Raw genomic sequence first — 17,156 nt, 5'->3', positions numbered from 1 at the left:
AATGTTGGTAATTATTAAAATAATTTATTAAAATTGTTACACAATAAAGATTTCCTACTGGCGCAAATTTTTAATCGTAAATTTGACTGGAGCACGCAATTTTATGAGCCATCGAACTCCTATAACTTGCATTAAACATTAATTATTTCGATAATACGAGTGTGAAACACATCGTACATTTTACAACTTTCTGCATTATCATTTATCACGTTAATCCCTATAATTAGTTACGTTTATGGCAGTACACAAATACAATGAAATAATAAATTGGTGCCGTACTAATACCGACTTACTGGGTTACATAATTTTTGTGGTTTATAACACCTACTTTAGTTAAATAATTGAACTACTTTGCCAAACCAAAAAATACTTACCGAATACGAGTAATAATGTACCCATCACCTCCTTATTTTTTCTCGTGTAATCTCCTAAATGACCGTCTTTAAAAGCCACTTTTCTTAAGAACGGATAAGTGAAGAATATTACAAACTAATGAATGACAAACATAATTTAAAAGGACGAACAAAAAGGTAATGTTTTTTCTATTAATCCTCGCAAATGTGTGAGGAATTCGAAGGAGTCTGAGGTAGTAAATCGCAGCTCCGAGCTAATGTAAATTGACATTCATTAAAGCAGTGTTAAGCTCACTAATGAACAAACCGTAATTGCTTCCATTTCTTAAACAGATCATTGAGGGTCAAAGATTTCCTACAATCACCCGTGCTCAAAAAAATAATCAATCATCTAATAATGGCATGTTTTATTCATAATCCTAATTAGAAAAATCAAGAAACTATTTCTGTCAATTTATTTGTCAATGAAATTCTTCCAAACATCATAAATATATTCGTAATGTCACGACCGATGTTAAAACGTTTGAAACGACACGCTTCTTTAATTCCCTTGTATCTGCTCACCACCGCTGGAGCTTTCGGAGCGGTTGCTTTTGCAGTACGGACGGCTTTACAAAACCCGGATGTGCAATGGAACCGCCGCGGGAATGAAATCCCAAATGAGGAATACAGGGCTAAACAGTACAAGCTTTACTCCCCCAAAGCCAACGCTCAAGTGGAATGCCCTGCGCCTAGATATTAACAAACCTAACTTAATATTAAATTAAATAAAACGCAATTTTTGAATAAATTGTATGTTTTTTTATTTTGTTGTTTCAATCCCTAGCACAACTTGAAATCAGCCTGAATCGTGGAAAAATCGTCGTGATTTCTCAAGAGTGGATCACAGTCCTCACACTTTCTAGATGCATAATCTCAGTCATCAATCATAAGCATGTGATAAACAGGCTTCGATAACCGCTGGTGTCTTGAAGCGTCGACCGCGACCGTGAAGAGCGAGTCCCGGTGCCATCGCTGTCTGCACAGCATCCACGGAGGCACGGTGACTGGCCATCTGGGTGGTAATAAGCACGTGGGGACCTTCATCTGCCGGTCAATGCAAGCGCGCTCTTCCGCGGCTTGGCCTCGCGCTCCGAGGCTGTACTTAGATATATAACTCGGTGCGGGCCACACGCCCCTCATCCGTCTTTCAGCCAGTGTTCAGTTTGCCCCAACACCGAATCCAGTCATCATGAAATTTGTAAGTGATCAGTGCTCATCATTCACCAGTGGTTCAGTGAAAAAGTGCCATCTCTCATTGCTAGTGCCGTTTTGGAAAATCGACGCAGACGCCAATAATTGCCTTTTTTTCAACTGTTTTAAAAGAGAAAACGCGCGCCGCGTAACTTTTCCGTTGAAAACTCTTGTGACGATTTCTGACACTGATTCAAGTACACACATGCATTCCATTTATGTATCTGCTAGCATAATTAATCAGAAATCTGGTGCCGTACTGCAAAAATAATTACTTTCTCCTAATCTTTATCGTAAAAGTGAACTTGTTACGATTGTTAAATTTCTAAAGGAATTAAGCGTTTGAAAATCTTCATTTACAGCACAAAAAATTTTAATTGCTCGTTAAACGTTTTATTACAATCACAACACACTTCAATGAGCTCGTGTAAACCGGAAGATGCAACAAAATAAAACAAACGGACAGAAAGAAATTTCCTAAAACATCTTTGAAAATTCGCATCCTTCAGTTAGTTTCTGTTATTATTTCGGTAATTTCCTTTGGCTGTTTCGGCTGAACTTGGCAAAATTTTGTCGGTGTTGAGCGTTATGGCGTTATTAACGCCAGGAGTCATTAACTCACTATGCTACTATTTCCTGCTATAAATCCTAAATTGCTGCACAATTGCATCGGGTAATAATAACTTTGCACAAAGGCAAAGAAACGACTTTGAAAAGTGCATCCAATTTATGGTTTCGAATGAGTTTCGAGAGGTCAGATACCCGGGAGCCAATCTGCATTAATAGCGTTTCCTCAATGAAGATAGTTTGTAATAGGAAAATCATGCATCACGAGTTTATGTGAAAGCGAAATTTTTGGATTGGAGACCGTGAACCTTGAAAGTGATAACGTAACTGTGTCACGATTGTCAAAAAAATTATCAAGGACACATATTATCCAGTTTCTTGTTTTTTTGTCGCACATCCGTCATATGAAAGCTTGCCGAAGAAAGTTATTATAGTTTGATGACTTTTTTACGACGGTCGGTCAATGGGTATTGACAACAAATGACAGTGTTTGGTCAAGACTTTAATCCACGTTGTAATTGTTACGTTTCTCCAGACACCTGAAGAGTAGTTTTCCAGTTTGATAGAAGAGAGCATCATGGTTCGGTGAACTAATTGACAATGGACTTTCACTGAATTAGAAATAAAAATTAAAACAAAGTGCGGATTTTTCGACAAAGAAACGAACCGCCTAGGGTTTGATTGTTGGTTAATAGATAATTAACATGTAAGAAACGATCTATAAATAATGCTGATTAGAATAATCTGCATTTATATTAATAGATTGAATGCTCTACTTAACTCAAAACTGTAAAAGGAAAAAATTGTCAAAACACTCCGTGACACTCGCGATAATTAATTAGGGAAAAATTCTGGCCAGTAGCTAGTAAGTAAACATTGGCGGGCACATAAGGCGTTGGGTAATTGGAAAGCAGTTATTTTGAAGTGAATTCTACTGTAACGGATTTTTTGTGGCTTCGATTTTTTAAATTTGTGTTCATCGAGCATGTCCATACACGCGAGTGGTGTACAACATTACATAAGTCATTTAATATGTGGCAATTTGTCGCCGCAATTGTCATCGATACTCGCAAATTGACGATTTTCAAGCGAGGTTTTGAAAGCTTCTATTATTGTTGCGACTTTCAAGTCGTGCACCCAACGTATTATTATCAATGGATCGGTTTTATTGCAAGATTGATGAAAACCAGCTTCTGCCTAAATCAATCCGAATTAATTAGCCACTTTCTTAGTTGACACACAATTTCATCATTGAAAAACGTGCCGAAATCAAAACTATAGTGAAAACGTGACAGATGGCTGAAGAAAGCGATGATGGTACAACTGAAATTTTTATTTCAATAATATATTGCATCGAACTCGTTTGATAAAACTGGATCTGCTTTGTTTAGGTCACTCGCGATTTTCACCTAATCTGGGCAAATTATCTACGATAATAAAATACTCCGTGTTCGCTCGACAATGGATTCTTATTTTAGTAGCGGCAACGCATGCGATGTTATGTAAGGAAAGTGTCGTACTTCGCTTAAGGACTGTTATTGGACATGCGATCAACCTTATCTCCTTGACGGTTTCTTGTCTTTAATGAACATTTAGTACGGTTCACATACTTATCGATTGCTCCTTCTTGCATAAGCAAGGAGAAACCGCTAAATCCGATTAACATTTTTAATCGAGGCGAATTGTTTCGCGACTCATCATTAAGGTTACTTTTTTGTGTCAACTCTTTCGAGATTTCCTGACAAACTCACTTCGCCGGTCTGTAATTATTATGAATTGTATAAGACGTGACAATTAGCCACGTTGAAGAGCAATTAATCTAATTAATTAAATTACCGCAACAATGCAAAGAAAGAGCGGATTTTGTTTAAGGAAACGGAAACGAAGTCTAGTCAAGGTGCTTTCATTGCGAAATGAGACACAGCCACGTATTTGCAACGATTCTAGGGTTTGCCCATTAGTAGCCTTGACCGTTACGAAAAATCCAACTTTTTACATACTTCTCTCGGTAAAAGTATCAATGTTAATCAGCTTTTAATTAACAAATTAAAACGACTAAACTGCTTATTACGGCCGCGTTTTTATTTCATGAAATGACCACTTCAACCGCACGGTTTAGTAATAGCTTTACAGCTTAATTAATGCAAACAAAGAAGAAATGTTATTGCTGTTTTCGTAGATTCACCAACTTATTTTTTCTAGAGAGAAATATGAATATTAGGAGACCTATGAGTAATTTTTAATTCTAAAAGCGACTTCGAGAAAGTTGAACACGACATTAGCATTTTCTCTTAAAACTGCACATCGTAGTTTTTTTTAATAAACCTCTTTGTAGTATATGTCAGAATTAAATTTTTGTGAGAAACCAATCACTAAACTTTTTTTAAATGCTTAATTATCACATACAATTATTTTAGTAATATTTTAAATCAAGTTGATTTTGTTCTTTCTTCGTGGTTGTGCGCTAATTAATTGGCTATTTAAAATATCTGAAGTTGCAGACTCTGAGAGCACCTGCTTATTATGATTAAATTTTATTTCACAAAGTCGCTCTTGAGATAGTTTATAATAGGTTTTGAGCCTAATTGCAGTAATTAGCAAATACTTGTAGATCGGCTATCAAGCAGGACATTGTGTTGTATCAAGGAATTTGCTCCAAGAATGCTTATTAAACGTTGCTGTCATTTCGTATTTTTTGTGCACGTGTCCATAAACAACGCTAATAACACGTTTTGTTATTTCAGTTGCTTAACGCAATTTTATGCATATATTTCACGTAACTTTCTTCAAGTTAATATAATTGAAAAAATGTATTGTATTGTCGGCGATTCGACGCGAAAGTTTTTGGCTTTTTCTTTGAGAAACTGGCATTTTTGTTCGAGTTGCATCACACTTCAAATGGTGCAACCATTAAGGGCCTTCGGGATTCGACAAGGTCGTAATTCCTCCTTTGTTTATGAAAAAAACACCGCACCTTTGCGATCGTTTGAACCGGTTGAAGTGATGTAAACACCGCACGTAATTCTAGGGTGTCCTGCGAAAGCTCACCTTGAAAGTCAAGGTCGTGGAAAGGACGCGCCTCAGCCTTATTTGGCAATCGGTTGAAAATCGTTAATTCCGATCAACGGTCGTAATTTAGCAAGAATGCGTATATAGTGGCGGTAAACAGAGCGTATCTCGCACGAAATCGTTGCTAAATTCGTTGTTTCAACAGCAGACGCATATCAATGTACACGATTCTAACTGGCCGGCGCTTTTTTCAAACCCGGAAATAGTTAATTTCGATAGTTTGCACGGCCGCTTATATAATTTAATTAGAAACAATGCTCAATTTTGGCACGTAGTTAGCGCAAATCCAGCGATTTTGATTCATACGAATGAGTTTCACTTTCTCGGGAAGGACTTGCACAATGTCACTTGTTGGTAAATGGTGATAATGCCCATGCAGGTATTGCAGATGCACCCGATCTGGGTCAGTGGGCTAGGAAAATGCAATTCGTCACGTGGCGAGACAACTGAAAACCGACTCTCTAGCCGGGCGCATCCACCATTTTGCAACCATTTGAAAGTAGACCGACTCTGCTAAGGTCGCGATATGAGGTTAAATGTTAACTGCCATTACACTCAAATATTTATTGCACTCCGTAATGCCTGAAAAGAGTTCCGGTATTTAATTATCGGCTGGGAGCGGCCGGACGCCTCCACCCTTTCTAATCAATTAGGATTTTTAACAACTAATTTTTATTATTATTTTTTTTATTTATTAAAAAATAAAACCTATTTTTATATTTTTTATGGGTCTTGTATATGACTTACTTGTAACACTGCATTTTTTTCATGCCATTTGAACGTTAGGTTTTTTCATAAAAAATTATTACGCTGTTTACCCCATTATAACTTAGTTACAGTTATTTAAATCGAGATAAGAACTGTTCTGTGAGGTAATAAGATAACCGAGGAACAACATCCAGTTGTTTATTATGAGTTTCAAAGGCCCAGTGTTAAACTTTTGTTCGCAGGCCATCGTAGTGTCGTTCTGCCTCCTGGCCGTCGTCAGAGCCCAATTCTTCGGAGATTTCGAGTCGCTGGGCGGATTCGGTGGCGGTCTGGACTCCCCGTTGCAAGCAACGAGAGACCCCAGGCAAAATCCGGGCCCCGTAGTGTTCCCCCCGGCGCCCCCAGACAACGGCGAAACCAGCGGTGTCATCGTCGGCGCTTCTGGATACGGTTTCGTTCCACCAGGCCACAGTAAGATCCGCGCTTTTTTCTCGCGCACCATTTAGCAAACAATGCGTTCGATTCATAGCATGTGAACGCGTACAATGGCTCATTTAAGATATTTACGTTGCCGCAATCACGAGCATTATCGCCACGACCATTAGCTTTCTCATTATTTATCATCTTCGAAGAGCTTGTGGCGCAGTCGGAGGGCTTGTGTCCGATTTGATATACTCGCTGCGTTCGATCCTTTTTCAAATGTCAGCGGAATGAAGGCAAGAACCATTCAAGCGCTAAGCTTTGTAGGAGTGTTTGTGTACATTTTTTAAACCGATCGTGAAAAATCATTCATTAATAACAAACTAATTGAGACATTTGCTGCTGAAAATATTCATTAATTGTATTCGCCACGCCATTCCATTTTACTAAATTATCAAACCGATTTACGTATTACCAGGCAAGGATATCCCTTTATTTCAGATGGAGGCGGCCGAAAAAGTTACTAAGTAGATCGGTTCAAAGGTATGTATTTACCAAACAAGGCAACAGCCTTGAGATGACACAAATTTTAAAACTTGTCTCTTTAAATCAATTAATTATTCATTCTATCCATTTCCTTAAGTGATATAGTCCGGCCTCACGGTAAAGGACGACTTTAACCAAGGTTATGGTCGAGCTGGACCAAATCATCGATTCTTGTTACATAATAATTTATGACCAAACTTTCAGTTTTGCACTCGAAATAAATTTTTGGTTTCACTTTGAAACAAATGATTTAAATTAATGACCAATTCGTGAGCAGTTACCAAAACGCGTTTACCATATGGTGCTAGAAAATAGTAATTAACGAAAAACTATTCAAGGCTGGCGCAATTCGTCAATTTAATTTTTTATGGAGGAAATAGATGAATTTGCCAAACCTCCAATAAATAGTAGTAATGCAGCCAAGGCTAGGATTATTTTTATCCTTAACATTTTTCGTCAGAGGCTAACTTTGGATTTTTTGCAGGATTTAGTTCACAGTATTTCGCCTTCTTCTGATCTCCGTCTGCCATCATGCCATTGTAAAATAATTTCCGAACTTCAACTCTTGTAAATAATGCTTAAATTAGATCAATTGTACAACTTGTCCTATTTAATGACTTGTAATTATTATTTAAGCTAGACTAAGTATTTAATTAGTTTTAGGTAAAACTATTGCAATTGTCGACATGTGCAATACGTTATTTATTAAAGTTGTTTTATAAAATTTGTGGTTTTGTTTTTCTCACCTTAAGTAACACTACAGAGTGTGTGAACCCAAAAATGGGCGTTTTTGTGTTTATTATTTAGTAAGCGATTTATACATTCTGAAACACTGCAATTAATTAAAAAGTGTACGCATGAAGGAACAGTAATGTGGTGCTAATAAAATTTTATTGCCCATTCACATCTTGTCACCATCATTTGAATAGATTCGTAATTAAAACGCATTTTATTCGAATTTACAAACAAAAAATTGGAACAGTGAGAAAGTGTCTCAATCACCATAAGTTTTGTTTTGATAATTCTTGTTATGGTGTGTAAACAAATAAAATTTCGTCAGATGACGATATTTCCCACTGCACTGATCACATAAGGCATGTGTGTTCTGTATTACGTCACTTGCTACTAAAGATATCATCTATTACACACATGACCTTAGAAAGATTTTAATAGAAATCATCTTTCTTCCGGAATTCAAGTTTGCAAGTCTTGTAGAGAAACTTCTCCACTTTTAACGAGGTTAATGCTTCTAAAATGTATATCAAGTACATTGCTTATAATGCAACTTATATAATTTTATTTCACGATACTATTCAAATTAGTCACCTCGTTTTGAAGTACTAGCGTTAAATAAATTATTATTAATTAGGTTTTTAATTAGTTTGCGAAGGTTGCAAACAAGCATACATGCCGAAGATGCTTATTAGATCGCAACAAGAACTCGTTTGTGTTTGCTTTGAACACAGTAAGTAACATTGTGCCAATTTTTAATATTTATTGGTCTTCAAAGGATCTCCACTGATCTAGAAAAAAGGTCAAAATTTGATTGAACAAGACGTGGAAAATAACCAGGCAACTGTGGGTAGATTCCAGCCTCAAACTATCTACTGTTTTCAGTTTGTCACGTAGACACTAACCTTCGAAAGATGAAATAATGAAAAAATGCCACCAGCGCACTTGCTTTCCTGCTGTGCAGCAATCATATTGTACAAAAGCTAATTACGACAGTTAATTATTTTTGTAAAAAAAATGAATAGATAATAATAATAATGAATAAAAAAAATACAAAAAAATATGAAAATTTTGACTGAAACTTCATTTAGACTTTTTCTTGGTGTAGCGCTCGAAAGTAAAAATGCCCCTTATAAAACATAAACGTGACGTAACTGATGACGCCTGTAATTAACCTGAATGTCCTATTCCGTTAATCTTTCCTTCTGGTTTTATGGTGAAACATTTGCAAATCTCATTAGGCACCAACAGTGGACGCTGTAGACACCTTAATAAATAAGTTTCAGTGCGAAAGGGACGTATTTCAGCAATGATACCCAATCGTCTAGCGCCATCTATTATGCTTTCTCGTTTTAGGCCAATGAGCACCATTTGTTATGTTAATGCAGACATTCACTATCACCTTACAAATGACTCGAGCTTTATCAACTTTTTACATCTATCTCCGTGTCTTGTTATGACGCATTTACTGAAACAATGCACATATAGGTGTACGCAATCAATGCTAAAAATTTCGAAAAAAAAATCGGTGGTATTGTGTTGATTCGATCTCACTGCGGATAAGCTTTGATTTATGGCGGAAGGCTTAGCTATGCACAACAGAATTTCGATCAAATTTACGATGATTTGCGCTTAATGCACTGTATATGCTTCAGTGGTGTGTGTCAACTTGCAATTATGTTAAAATTAGAGGCATAATGTCGGAAAAGAAAAATGAAAGTTCCTAATGTGAACACTAATTTGTGCAAATTTCGCTGCTACAATTTTATTATTCGAGACGGATTTAACGGTATAAATGGCCAATTTCACTAGTCATTTTCCTGCAATTTTTTGCCTCGAACAGGATACGTATTGAGGGTCGATTTTGTCCGGTATGTTAGCAGATCAAGGTTTCCTATTACTAACTCAATTAGCACCGTGGTGCGACATTGTTCGACACAGAGATGAAATAGGTAAATAAAAGAATTAATTTGCAGAAAATCACACTCTTGTCCTTAAAGGTCAGAAGTATTGAGTAACAAGAATTGTACATTTTCTGGATTTTACGAATGATTGATCTTGCGTAGAAGACTGCACGTGCGTCGTATTGTTAAATATCGAGCAAGTAAAGATCAATTTTGAGTTTCGGTGAAAGTGCCTATTCACGATTGCGGAAAGATACGTCAAAAAACATGTTTTTGACCTTAAGTGTAAAAAATAGCGTAAATTACTTTGCGGCATTGCAGGCTGCAATAACTGAAAAAATGGACAATAAAATGTCAACAAAAGTTTAAAAACTTGGATAGCGAAATAGTTTACAAGGATCGTAATGACGCACACGAATAATTTTTTGAAATAAAATTGTTTCCACATCTCTCGGAAAACTTTTATGGAATACAATAATTAATTAACTCTAAACTTAATCAGGAAAAGTCAATTAAAGCGATTGCGTTAATGATCTGCTTGCTAATTACCAATTAAACTTAACTCTTGTAGGCAGTACACATTGATGAAACAACGAATTAAAGGCGGAAAAGTCATAGATATAGCACGACAAATTGACTCTACAAGTTAATTAATTAATCTAAGAACAAATCGATTCTAGCTGTCACGTTGGTAATTAAAATGCAATTTAAAACTCGATTTTGAGATAAATTTATGGCTGCAATTTGTATTGCACAAATTGTAGGTGTGATTTTGCATACCACTGGTGTCCCAGCTAAGACTTGCGAGGCCAATATTCCGGCCCTGTGTACAATCTTTTAGATTTTTTTGCACAAAAAAGTTTTTTTTAAATTGGTTGTATGCATAAAAATACAAATACGGGCGTTGAAAAAAATTAAACACAATAACTATCAAACACTGATACGGTTCGTAAAAATTAATTACTTAACTTGTATTTTTTTCAGTAACTTATTTCAAATTTTTGCCATATGTTGACCATCTTTTAAAGGACAATTTTTATTCAAACATAAGTTTATTCAATGGAAATACGCCAAAAAATACAAACTTGGAACACGTTTTTTGTGATTTTTAGCATGGAAAAAAAAGTAAAAAATAAATAATAATAATAATAATAATAATAATAATAATAATAATAATAATAATAATAATAATAATAATAATAATAATAATAATAATAATAATAATAATAATAATAATAATAATAATAATAATAATAATAATAATAATAATAATAATAATAATAATAATAATAATAATAATAAAATAATAATAATAAAGTCAAAAAAATTCTCAAATAAGCCAAAAGTAAAACACAGTAATCATTAATTATTATTTATTCTGCAAAAAAAAATAATTCTTAACTTATGATTTTGTTCAAATTTACCACCAAGCCGCAATAAAGTAACTTTCATGTTCTCAGGTTGGTGTTTCAGCGAAATGTCAGAAACAAATGAAACAATAGAAAGTGATTTGATACCAAACAAACATTGAAAAAGTGTTTTTCTCCAAAAAACCTACACTAATTAGCTTTTTTACTAGTGAGGCATGTCTGAAAGGTTAATTCTGAGTAAAAATCAGGCACAAATCGACGGTATATTAGACGGTTCTCAGAAGCTGGTACACATTGAGGTTATGTTCAATCCCCAAAATTGTGTTTAATTTGATTTAGTTGCAAATATTAACGGCAGAAAGTCGCCCAACTAGTGAATTCAACGAGTTTATAACACCTCTTCCAAACATGGTTGTGGGCAGCGACGGCCGTTTCGCTTACACAAACCATTTATTTAACCCTTATGAACGGGAACATTGGTGGATACCAATGGATCATTGCTACGCCAGACCGTGGAATTGGCGCCCTGAGAGCACATTCTTGCGCCCCACGAAGACGCTTTTCATGCCCAAAGTGCCCCCAGGGAGAAAAAAAGCCATTAATCCCCTGGCCCCCATACAGGAATGTGACGATGTTATAGACGTTGTTACAGATAGCGAGGAACCAACACCGATCTATGATAAAGCGAAAGCTAAACATTTGATGGAAGAATGCGAAAAACACGCCGCTATGGCCAGAGTTGATGAGGGTAATGAGGACTGGGAAGAAAGCGTTTCAAGGTTTGTTTAAATAAGCAGAATGAAACTTACGAACAAAATCGAGTGAATTAGTTGTGTTAATTAACACTTGGTTTTCAATTCGAATTTGGTAGAGAAAGCAAATAATTATTTGATTAGGAATTTTTTTAGTTAGTTCTTTTATGTTACAATTTGTAGACTGAACTGGAACACCACACAAAATAGGCTATTTAACGGAGTAGTTAATATTTTAAACGCTGATCATTTGGCACGTTTGGCACACTCTGACTCAAGCAATGAGGCAATAGCCAGACGAGTCACAATCGACAAATCTGTCGAAAGAATGCGGCGCTTAATGGCCACCGTTTCATGGGACCCTAAATATACACAGTGGTTGCATCAAATTTTAATTGACCATCTTAGCACCTCATACCTGGCCGCGTACCTAGATATACTTCAAGTAGGGCAAAGCCGAATAAATAATAATTTTTACTAAATTATTTGTAGACCCTTAGGTCCAAGCTTCCTACATTTGTAGATAAAATGATGGGCGCTGCAAATTCCAGTAAATTAAGTATTTTAAGTTATGAAACACTTTTCCCTTTGTTGAAACGACCGTGGGACCCTGTAGCCTCGAGTTTAATGCAGGACAAGCCAAAAAAATTACCGGGGAATCCCGTGATTGTCGTGGTGCCATCCACGCCGATTTCGTCGAAACGCATGCTAAAGTGGATCAATTTGTTGTCCAATCTGGCCACGGTCATCACAGTGCCCGCAAATTACGGCGGTACGTAGCCCCACAAAAATTGAATGAAATAACTTCTCTGTATTTTTATTTAAATTGTTTTAAAATTGGTCTAATCTTTTCGCAATTTTTTGTCTTGTTATAGTCATGTAATAACGTTAAAGAAATCATGAGAAATATTGCTTAAATTTGCAGGCGGGCTGCATAAGACGACGATGATGAATTGTGTGGATCAAATGTTTGTTATAACCCGGAACAAAATCCAGGATATCCGTCTGGATTATCCTGGAAGAAGCATCGTTTTGGCCGGTTTCGGGTTTGGGGCAACTCTTGCGTTACAAATAGCTCAAGTCGAGCAAGTGTTATGCGTTATAAGTATCGGTTTTTCGCTTCTAACAGCTGACGGTAAAAGAGGCGAAGTTGATGATAATTTGTTAGAATTACAGTGCCCTATTCTTTTTGTTATTGGACAGTGTTCAAACACTTCGTTGTAAGTTGGTATTTATTGTTAGAAATAATAAAAAAACACCACTTAGGCAGGAAGATATGGAAGATTTGCGGGAGAGAATGCGGGTGGAAACTGGTTTAATTGTTGTTGGGAATGCAGACGATAATTTACGCGTGAGTAAAAAGAAGAAAAAGGCTGAGGGCATAACCCAGAGCATTGTTGATCGATGTGTTGCTGTAAGTTATTTCTCTCAAATGATTTAAAAAAACACGTGATTGTCAGGACGAAATTGGGGAGTTTATAAGTGGGGTAATCCTATCTCCATATCCGCCCCAATTGAGACAATCCCCGACTAACTTAACTACCGAAGGGCTCGTTTCTAAAAAATTGAAATCGGAGCGGAAGAGGTACAATTCTAATACAAGTTCCATAGACAGTGAGCCCCCATCTCCAACACCGAGGATAAGTAGACCAGGTCAAAACAGTTCTCACTGTAAGTCGACTTTTAATGTTTTTGGTGGAGGTAATAACAAGATTTGTGTGGTGGTGGGTTCCAAAAACATTGAAAGTTGTAGAAATGTTGTTCTTTAGCGATTGTCACTGTGTTTTTTTTTGACAGTGGGGCGCCCGCCTGGGTCCAAATCCAAGGCCAAAATGGAGGCCAAATGGGCAGCGCAAGGTATCCCGTCCTCTCCTAGTAATAGCCCTCCACACCTATCCAACACACCTGACACATCCTCCAATGACAGTATCCTCACAGACAAACTATCTCTAACAAATTTCGATCCATCTCCCGTTGTTAAAAAACTCAAAACATTGAAACCAACCGTGGTTTCGCCGGAAAAAACTACAACTAATCAACACACTTCAACATCAAACCAGAACACTGGTTAGTACTAGACTAGCACTAATGTTTTGGTTGTAATTTTTTTTAATTCGGAATTTACCCAACAGCGAAAGCCATGGGACTGCAAAATCGATTGTCTGGTTTGTTACAAGGCGACGTTTCAACGTTAATCCAGCCATCGATGGTCAAGTCAAATTCGTCGGGGATCAAAGGTAAATACTTCGGGAGAAGACAGTGTTGATTAACCTTGGTTTAAAGTTCTAGAAAATGTGAAAATAACCGGGGGTTTGAACCCGAAATTTTTCTCAAATAACGGTAAGATGGTAGATATGTCCAAAGTATCAGTGATTAACCCAAAATCAAATAATGCGAATTCGTTAGTTTTGTTACCCGATGGTAAAATAAAGAGTTACGCGCCCAGTGTCAAAGTACCAGGTGAGGGAAATGTTTGTCGGAGGACCATTTCCAATTTTTGTTTCCAGGAGGAAGATACATTACTTCAAAGCGCCAGTTGTTGGGTAACAAGCCACCAAAGACGGTTAAAAAAGTGTCATACATCTCACAACCCATGCAGACTAACCTATCCCCTCCCACAAACCTGACGACTCAAGACATCATGAATTTGCCGATAATTTTCGCCGATGATAATCAAATTCTAGACAACACTCTCACCCAACCTGAAATGAAACCTGTCCCATCGTCACCAAACTCAAAACTGTCTGCCAACACTGGTAGTAAATTTATGCTTATAAACAACAAACCCAGCAATTTTATCATATCACCGAACCCTAAACCCAGCGTTTCACAACCCGCGAAAGCTACACCAAAGTACACGAAAATCATCCTTTCGTCAAAACAAACCGCCACTTCAAACGTGGTGAAAAAAATTACAAACTTGCCGTCGGAAATATCGGTTCGGAAGGTAACTCCGAGCGAAACAGCCACAATTAGCCAAAGCGAAGAACTGGATTTGGAAAATGAGATCGCGGCTAGCACTTTGTACAAAAGGAAGGTCGAAAGTACCGACGCCGAGTGTTTGGAGATTGTTAGTAACAAACCAGAGGAGGAAAAACTCGAAGGGGAATCGGTCAAGAGAACAGCCGAGGAAGCCAACATTGATAATGATGAAAGCACGCCTTGTAAAATTTCGAAAGTTGAAACTGCTTGAGTTATTTAACCAAATATATTTGTTACACGTTAACTTGTATTATTACAATAACCCTTCCCCATCCTTTGAAGTAAAAAAGTTGAAGACTTTCCTACTAAGTTCGGGTCCGATTTTTCGGGCCGATGATAAAGGACCTGCAGCTCTCCGAATCGGAATATCTTGAAGCAATAATTCGGCTTCGGTTTTGGACCGACACTCATCATAAGCCTACAATATAAATGAGTTTGCGGATTAAAAAATTGCGTTCAGTACTTTCATTAGTGCAGAAACGTTTGGATATTTTAATGAGATTGCCTCCGCTGTTTCTAAACTAGCAAGTGGGAATGTGGTCAAAGTTTGCTTCCACAGTCTTCCCAGCCCGTTTCCGTCCTTATCGACATTGACACAGTCTCGATTATCACCAGCTACAAACCACTCGGTTTGGTACTTATGTCTCTGTTGTCTAAAATTTGAAATATACTACTGTGCGACCAAAACGTGTCATGCTTTACTTGTACGGGATTTCAGCAACAGATTTAGTAAACTGGGCCACCATTTGGCCCAATTCTGGGCCAGAATCAACCATACGGTGAGAGCACGAACATAGCAACTCAAGCTCAGTCAAAGCCAGCTCTATCTGGCCTTTGCTAACGTTGGGAAAATCTCTGAATAAATGGTTATTGGAGGTCGATCTTTCTGTTTCTTGTGTTAGTTGGGTTCGCATTTCGTTATATTTTTTGTTTTTTTGGTATCGGTTGTAGCTTTGTAGGTCGTATATTGCCAATGTAATTTTTTTATTTACAAGAACCGATTTTATAGACTGAATATGTGCACATAAGGTTTCGTTATTCACATGGTCTAAAAATTCCCTACAGTTCATTATTGTTATAATATAATTTGTGTCTTCTTCGGTTGACGATGAAATCAGCTTAAAAAAAATTGGCAATAAGTTTTATTGAAATTTGGGAACACACCTTGCCGTCATCGTTCATTAAATGTGACTGCGTTTGGCGACTCCAAGTTATCGTACGTGGGAAAATTTGAGATTCGGTTTTGTATTTAACATCTACCGCTTGTAGAGCGTTTATTATATCATTACCGTAAGGTTCATTCATAATATCATTATCAATCAAGACAGAAATAAACTGAAGATTAATTTAATGAACAAAAAAATTAAAGCATTTTTTTAAATAGCTATCTTACTTTCCTACATTCGGTAGGTTTGAGGTTTTTTTTGGAAGCTGCTAGCGCGCCTTTTAGTGCTTTTTCGCATTCTGCTTCCCTTTTCTTCCTCTCACGCTCTTCAATTTTTTTTTGGTTCTTACGTTCTTTAACTGAGGGCTCAACGTTTTCTAAAAAATGGTCCTCTGATGTTTTTTTGTATTTCTCGGATAGGAGTTGTAATATTTCTTTGTCGTTTTCACACTGTGATGGAAAGCCATCGGAAATATTTTTTTTAGATTTTTTAATTTGTGGAAAGTCTGAATCAACATCAAGGCTTTCAGCATCAATTAATTCATCAGTGTTTGATAAATATTTCTAAAAAAAACTTCGCTGTTAGAAAGCTCTCAGTATTGGTTTTCACGCACATTTTCATTTACTTCCATAATTATTGTATCCTCTGATGAATCGCTTGAAATTTCAAATACATTTGCAGACATTGTACGTAAATTAAATTAACTGGCACAAATAAAACAAGAACCAACTTTTTAACACTTAAAAAAACGCAGAAAAGGTAAGGTTATGTCACGCCAATTCGATTTGAATTTTTAGAGGATTTTATTTTTTACCCAATACATTTGGCATGGAAGCTAACCCGCGAAATTTTAATTTATTGTGGTTATTTTAAATTGAAAAGTAATATTTTTTTCACTCCTTTAACGAACACTTTAAAAATTTTACTCACCTATGCTATATTTTACTGAACTCGTCACTTTCTGGACTATTTTTCTATTAGGAAACCGGCGTTTAGTGGTATTCGTTTTTTTGTTGATTGTAGAAGAGATAAAATCATTGGTTTCAAGCTCGTTTTACAAAATAAAAAAATTGTCTTTTGAAAATGGATGGATTTTATTAGATCATTACAAATAAAAATTGATCATTGTTGTTTGTTTAATCATACTTAAGGACTAGCCATGTAAAACCTTCCCCATCATAGTTAATAATATGAGTACACATACGGCGAGGTGTAAGCATATCCTACAAAAAACAAACATTCAGTTAACAATAATTTTGTGAAAACTGATAAGCATATCAAACCATAAGAGTATAATGGAGCTGTATAGTAGCTACTTGAATAATATGATGGTACGTATCCGTATGAAGGGTAT

The 17,156-nt window shown here is 36.4% G+C and overlaps 3 protein-coding genes across 9 annotated transcripts; 2 read left to right on the top strand and 1 right to left on the bottom strand.

Annotated features, from left to right (window-relative positions):
- Nucleotides 1-1,438: 1,438 nt before the first annotated feature.
- On the top strand, nucleotides 1,439-7,620 carry LOC100142379 (uncharacterized protein). Of its 2 annotated transcripts, XM_001812959.4 has the most exons (4): nucleotides 1,440-1,593; nucleotides 6,173-6,401; nucleotides 6,852-6,893; nucleotides 7,381-7,620. In XM_001812959.4, exons 1-3 carry the CDS (start codon nucleotides 1,585-1,587, stop codon nucleotides 6,875-6,877), a joined length of 264 nt encoding a protein of 87 aa, XP_001813011.1. In that variant the 5' UTR covers nucleotides 1,440-1,584; the 3' UTR covers nucleotides 6,878-6,893; nucleotides 7,381-7,620. The 2 variants fall into 2 exon arrangements, with proteins under 2 accessions (XP_008201572.1, XP_001813011.1); XM_008203350.3 differs by lacking the exon at nucleotides 6,852-6,893 and having other exon boundaries at nucleotides 1,439-1,593.
- Nucleotides 7,621-10,993: 3,373 nt separating this feature from the next.
- Nucleotides 10,994-14,880, top strand: Rcd1 (Reduction in Cnn dots 1). 5 transcript variants are annotated; one of them, XM_064356495.1, is made up of 12 exons: nucleotides 10,994-11,189; nucleotides 11,242-11,681; nucleotides 11,838-12,099; nucleotides 12,147-12,426; nucleotides 12,580-12,874; nucleotides 12,921-13,068; nucleotides 13,115-13,325; nucleotides 13,452-13,721; nucleotides 13,787-13,891; nucleotides 13,938-13,994; nucleotides 14,061-14,114; nucleotides 14,162-14,880. In XM_064356495.1, exons 1-12 carry the CDS (start codon nucleotides 11,118-11,120, stop codon nucleotides 14,845-14,847), a joined length of 2,880 nt encoding a protein of 959 aa, XP_064212565.1. In that variant the 5' UTR covers nucleotides 10,994-11,117; the 3' UTR covers nucleotides 14,848-14,880. The 5 variants fall into 5 exon arrangements, with proteins under 5 accessions (XP_064212565.1, XP_064212567.1, XP_008201575.2 ...); XM_064356497.1 differs by having other exon boundaries at nucleotides 13,115-13,307; nucleotides 13,452-13,511; nucleotides 13,938-14,114; XM_008203353.2 differs by having other exon boundaries at nucleotides 13,115-13,307; nucleotides 13,938-14,114.
- mms4 (Methyl methanesulfonate sensitivity 4) lies at nucleotides 14,848-16,602 on the bottom strand. 2 transcript variants are annotated; one of them, XM_967568.4, is made up of 6 exons: nucleotides 16,416-16,602; nucleotides 16,030-16,365; nucleotides 15,801-15,971; nucleotides 15,339-15,754; nucleotides 15,100-15,289; nucleotides 14,848-15,054 (listed from the first exon to the last, which is right to left on the bottom strand). In XM_967568.4, the coding sequence occupies exons 1-6, from the start codon at nucleotides 16,485-16,487 to the stop codon at nucleotides 14,890-14,892; spliced, it is 1,350 nt and encodes a 449-aa protein (XP_972661.2). In that variant the 5' UTR covers nucleotides 16,488-16,602; the 3' UTR covers nucleotides 14,848-14,889. The 2 variants fall into 2 exon arrangements, with proteins under 2 accessions (XP_972661.2, XP_008201573.1); XM_008203351.3 differs by having other exon boundaries at nucleotides 16,428-16,602.
- Nucleotides 16,603-17,156: the final 554 nt, after the last annotated feature.

Source organism: Tribolium castaneum, chromosome 4 (assembly GCF_031307605.1).
Source record: "Tribolium castaneum strain GA2 chromosome 4, icTriCast1.1, whole genome shotgun sequence".
NCBI lineage: Eukaryota > Metazoa > Arthropoda > Insecta > Coleoptera > Tenebrionidae > Tribolium > Tribolium castaneum.
Note: the sequence above shows the minus strand (reverse complement) of the source record. Positions and strands in the feature narration are given on the sequence as shown.

Coding starts and splice junctions, on each gene's coding strand:
- LOC100142379 (XM_008203350.3), top strand. Junction 6,402..7,380: donor TTTCGTTCCACCAGGCCACA/GTAAGATCCGCG, acceptor GATTTTTTGCAG/GATTTAGTTCACAGTATTTC.
- Rcd1 (XM_008203352.2), top strand. CDS start 11,118: ATGTCTGAAAGGTTAATTCTGAGTAAAAATCAGGCACAAATCGACGGT. Junction 12,427..12,579: donor AGTGCCCGCAAATTACGGCG/GTACGTAGCCCC, acceptor TTAAATTTGCAG/GCGGGCTGCATAAGACGACG. Junction 12,875..12,920: donor CAGTGTTCAAACACTTCGTT/GTAAGTTGGTAT, acceptor AACACCACTTAG/GCAGGAAGATATGGAAGATT.
- mms4 (XM_967568.4), bottom strand. CDS start 16,487: ATGTCTGCAAATGTATTTGAAATTTCAAGCGATTCATCAGAGGATACA. Junction 16,366..16,415: donor TTATGGAAGTAAATGAAAAT/GTGCGTGAAAAC, acceptor AGTTTTTTTTAG/AAATATTTATCAAACACTGA. Junction 15,972..16,029: donor AACCTACCGAATGTAGGAAA/GTAAGATAGCTA, acceptor ATTAATCTTCAG/TTTATTTCTGTCTTGATTGA.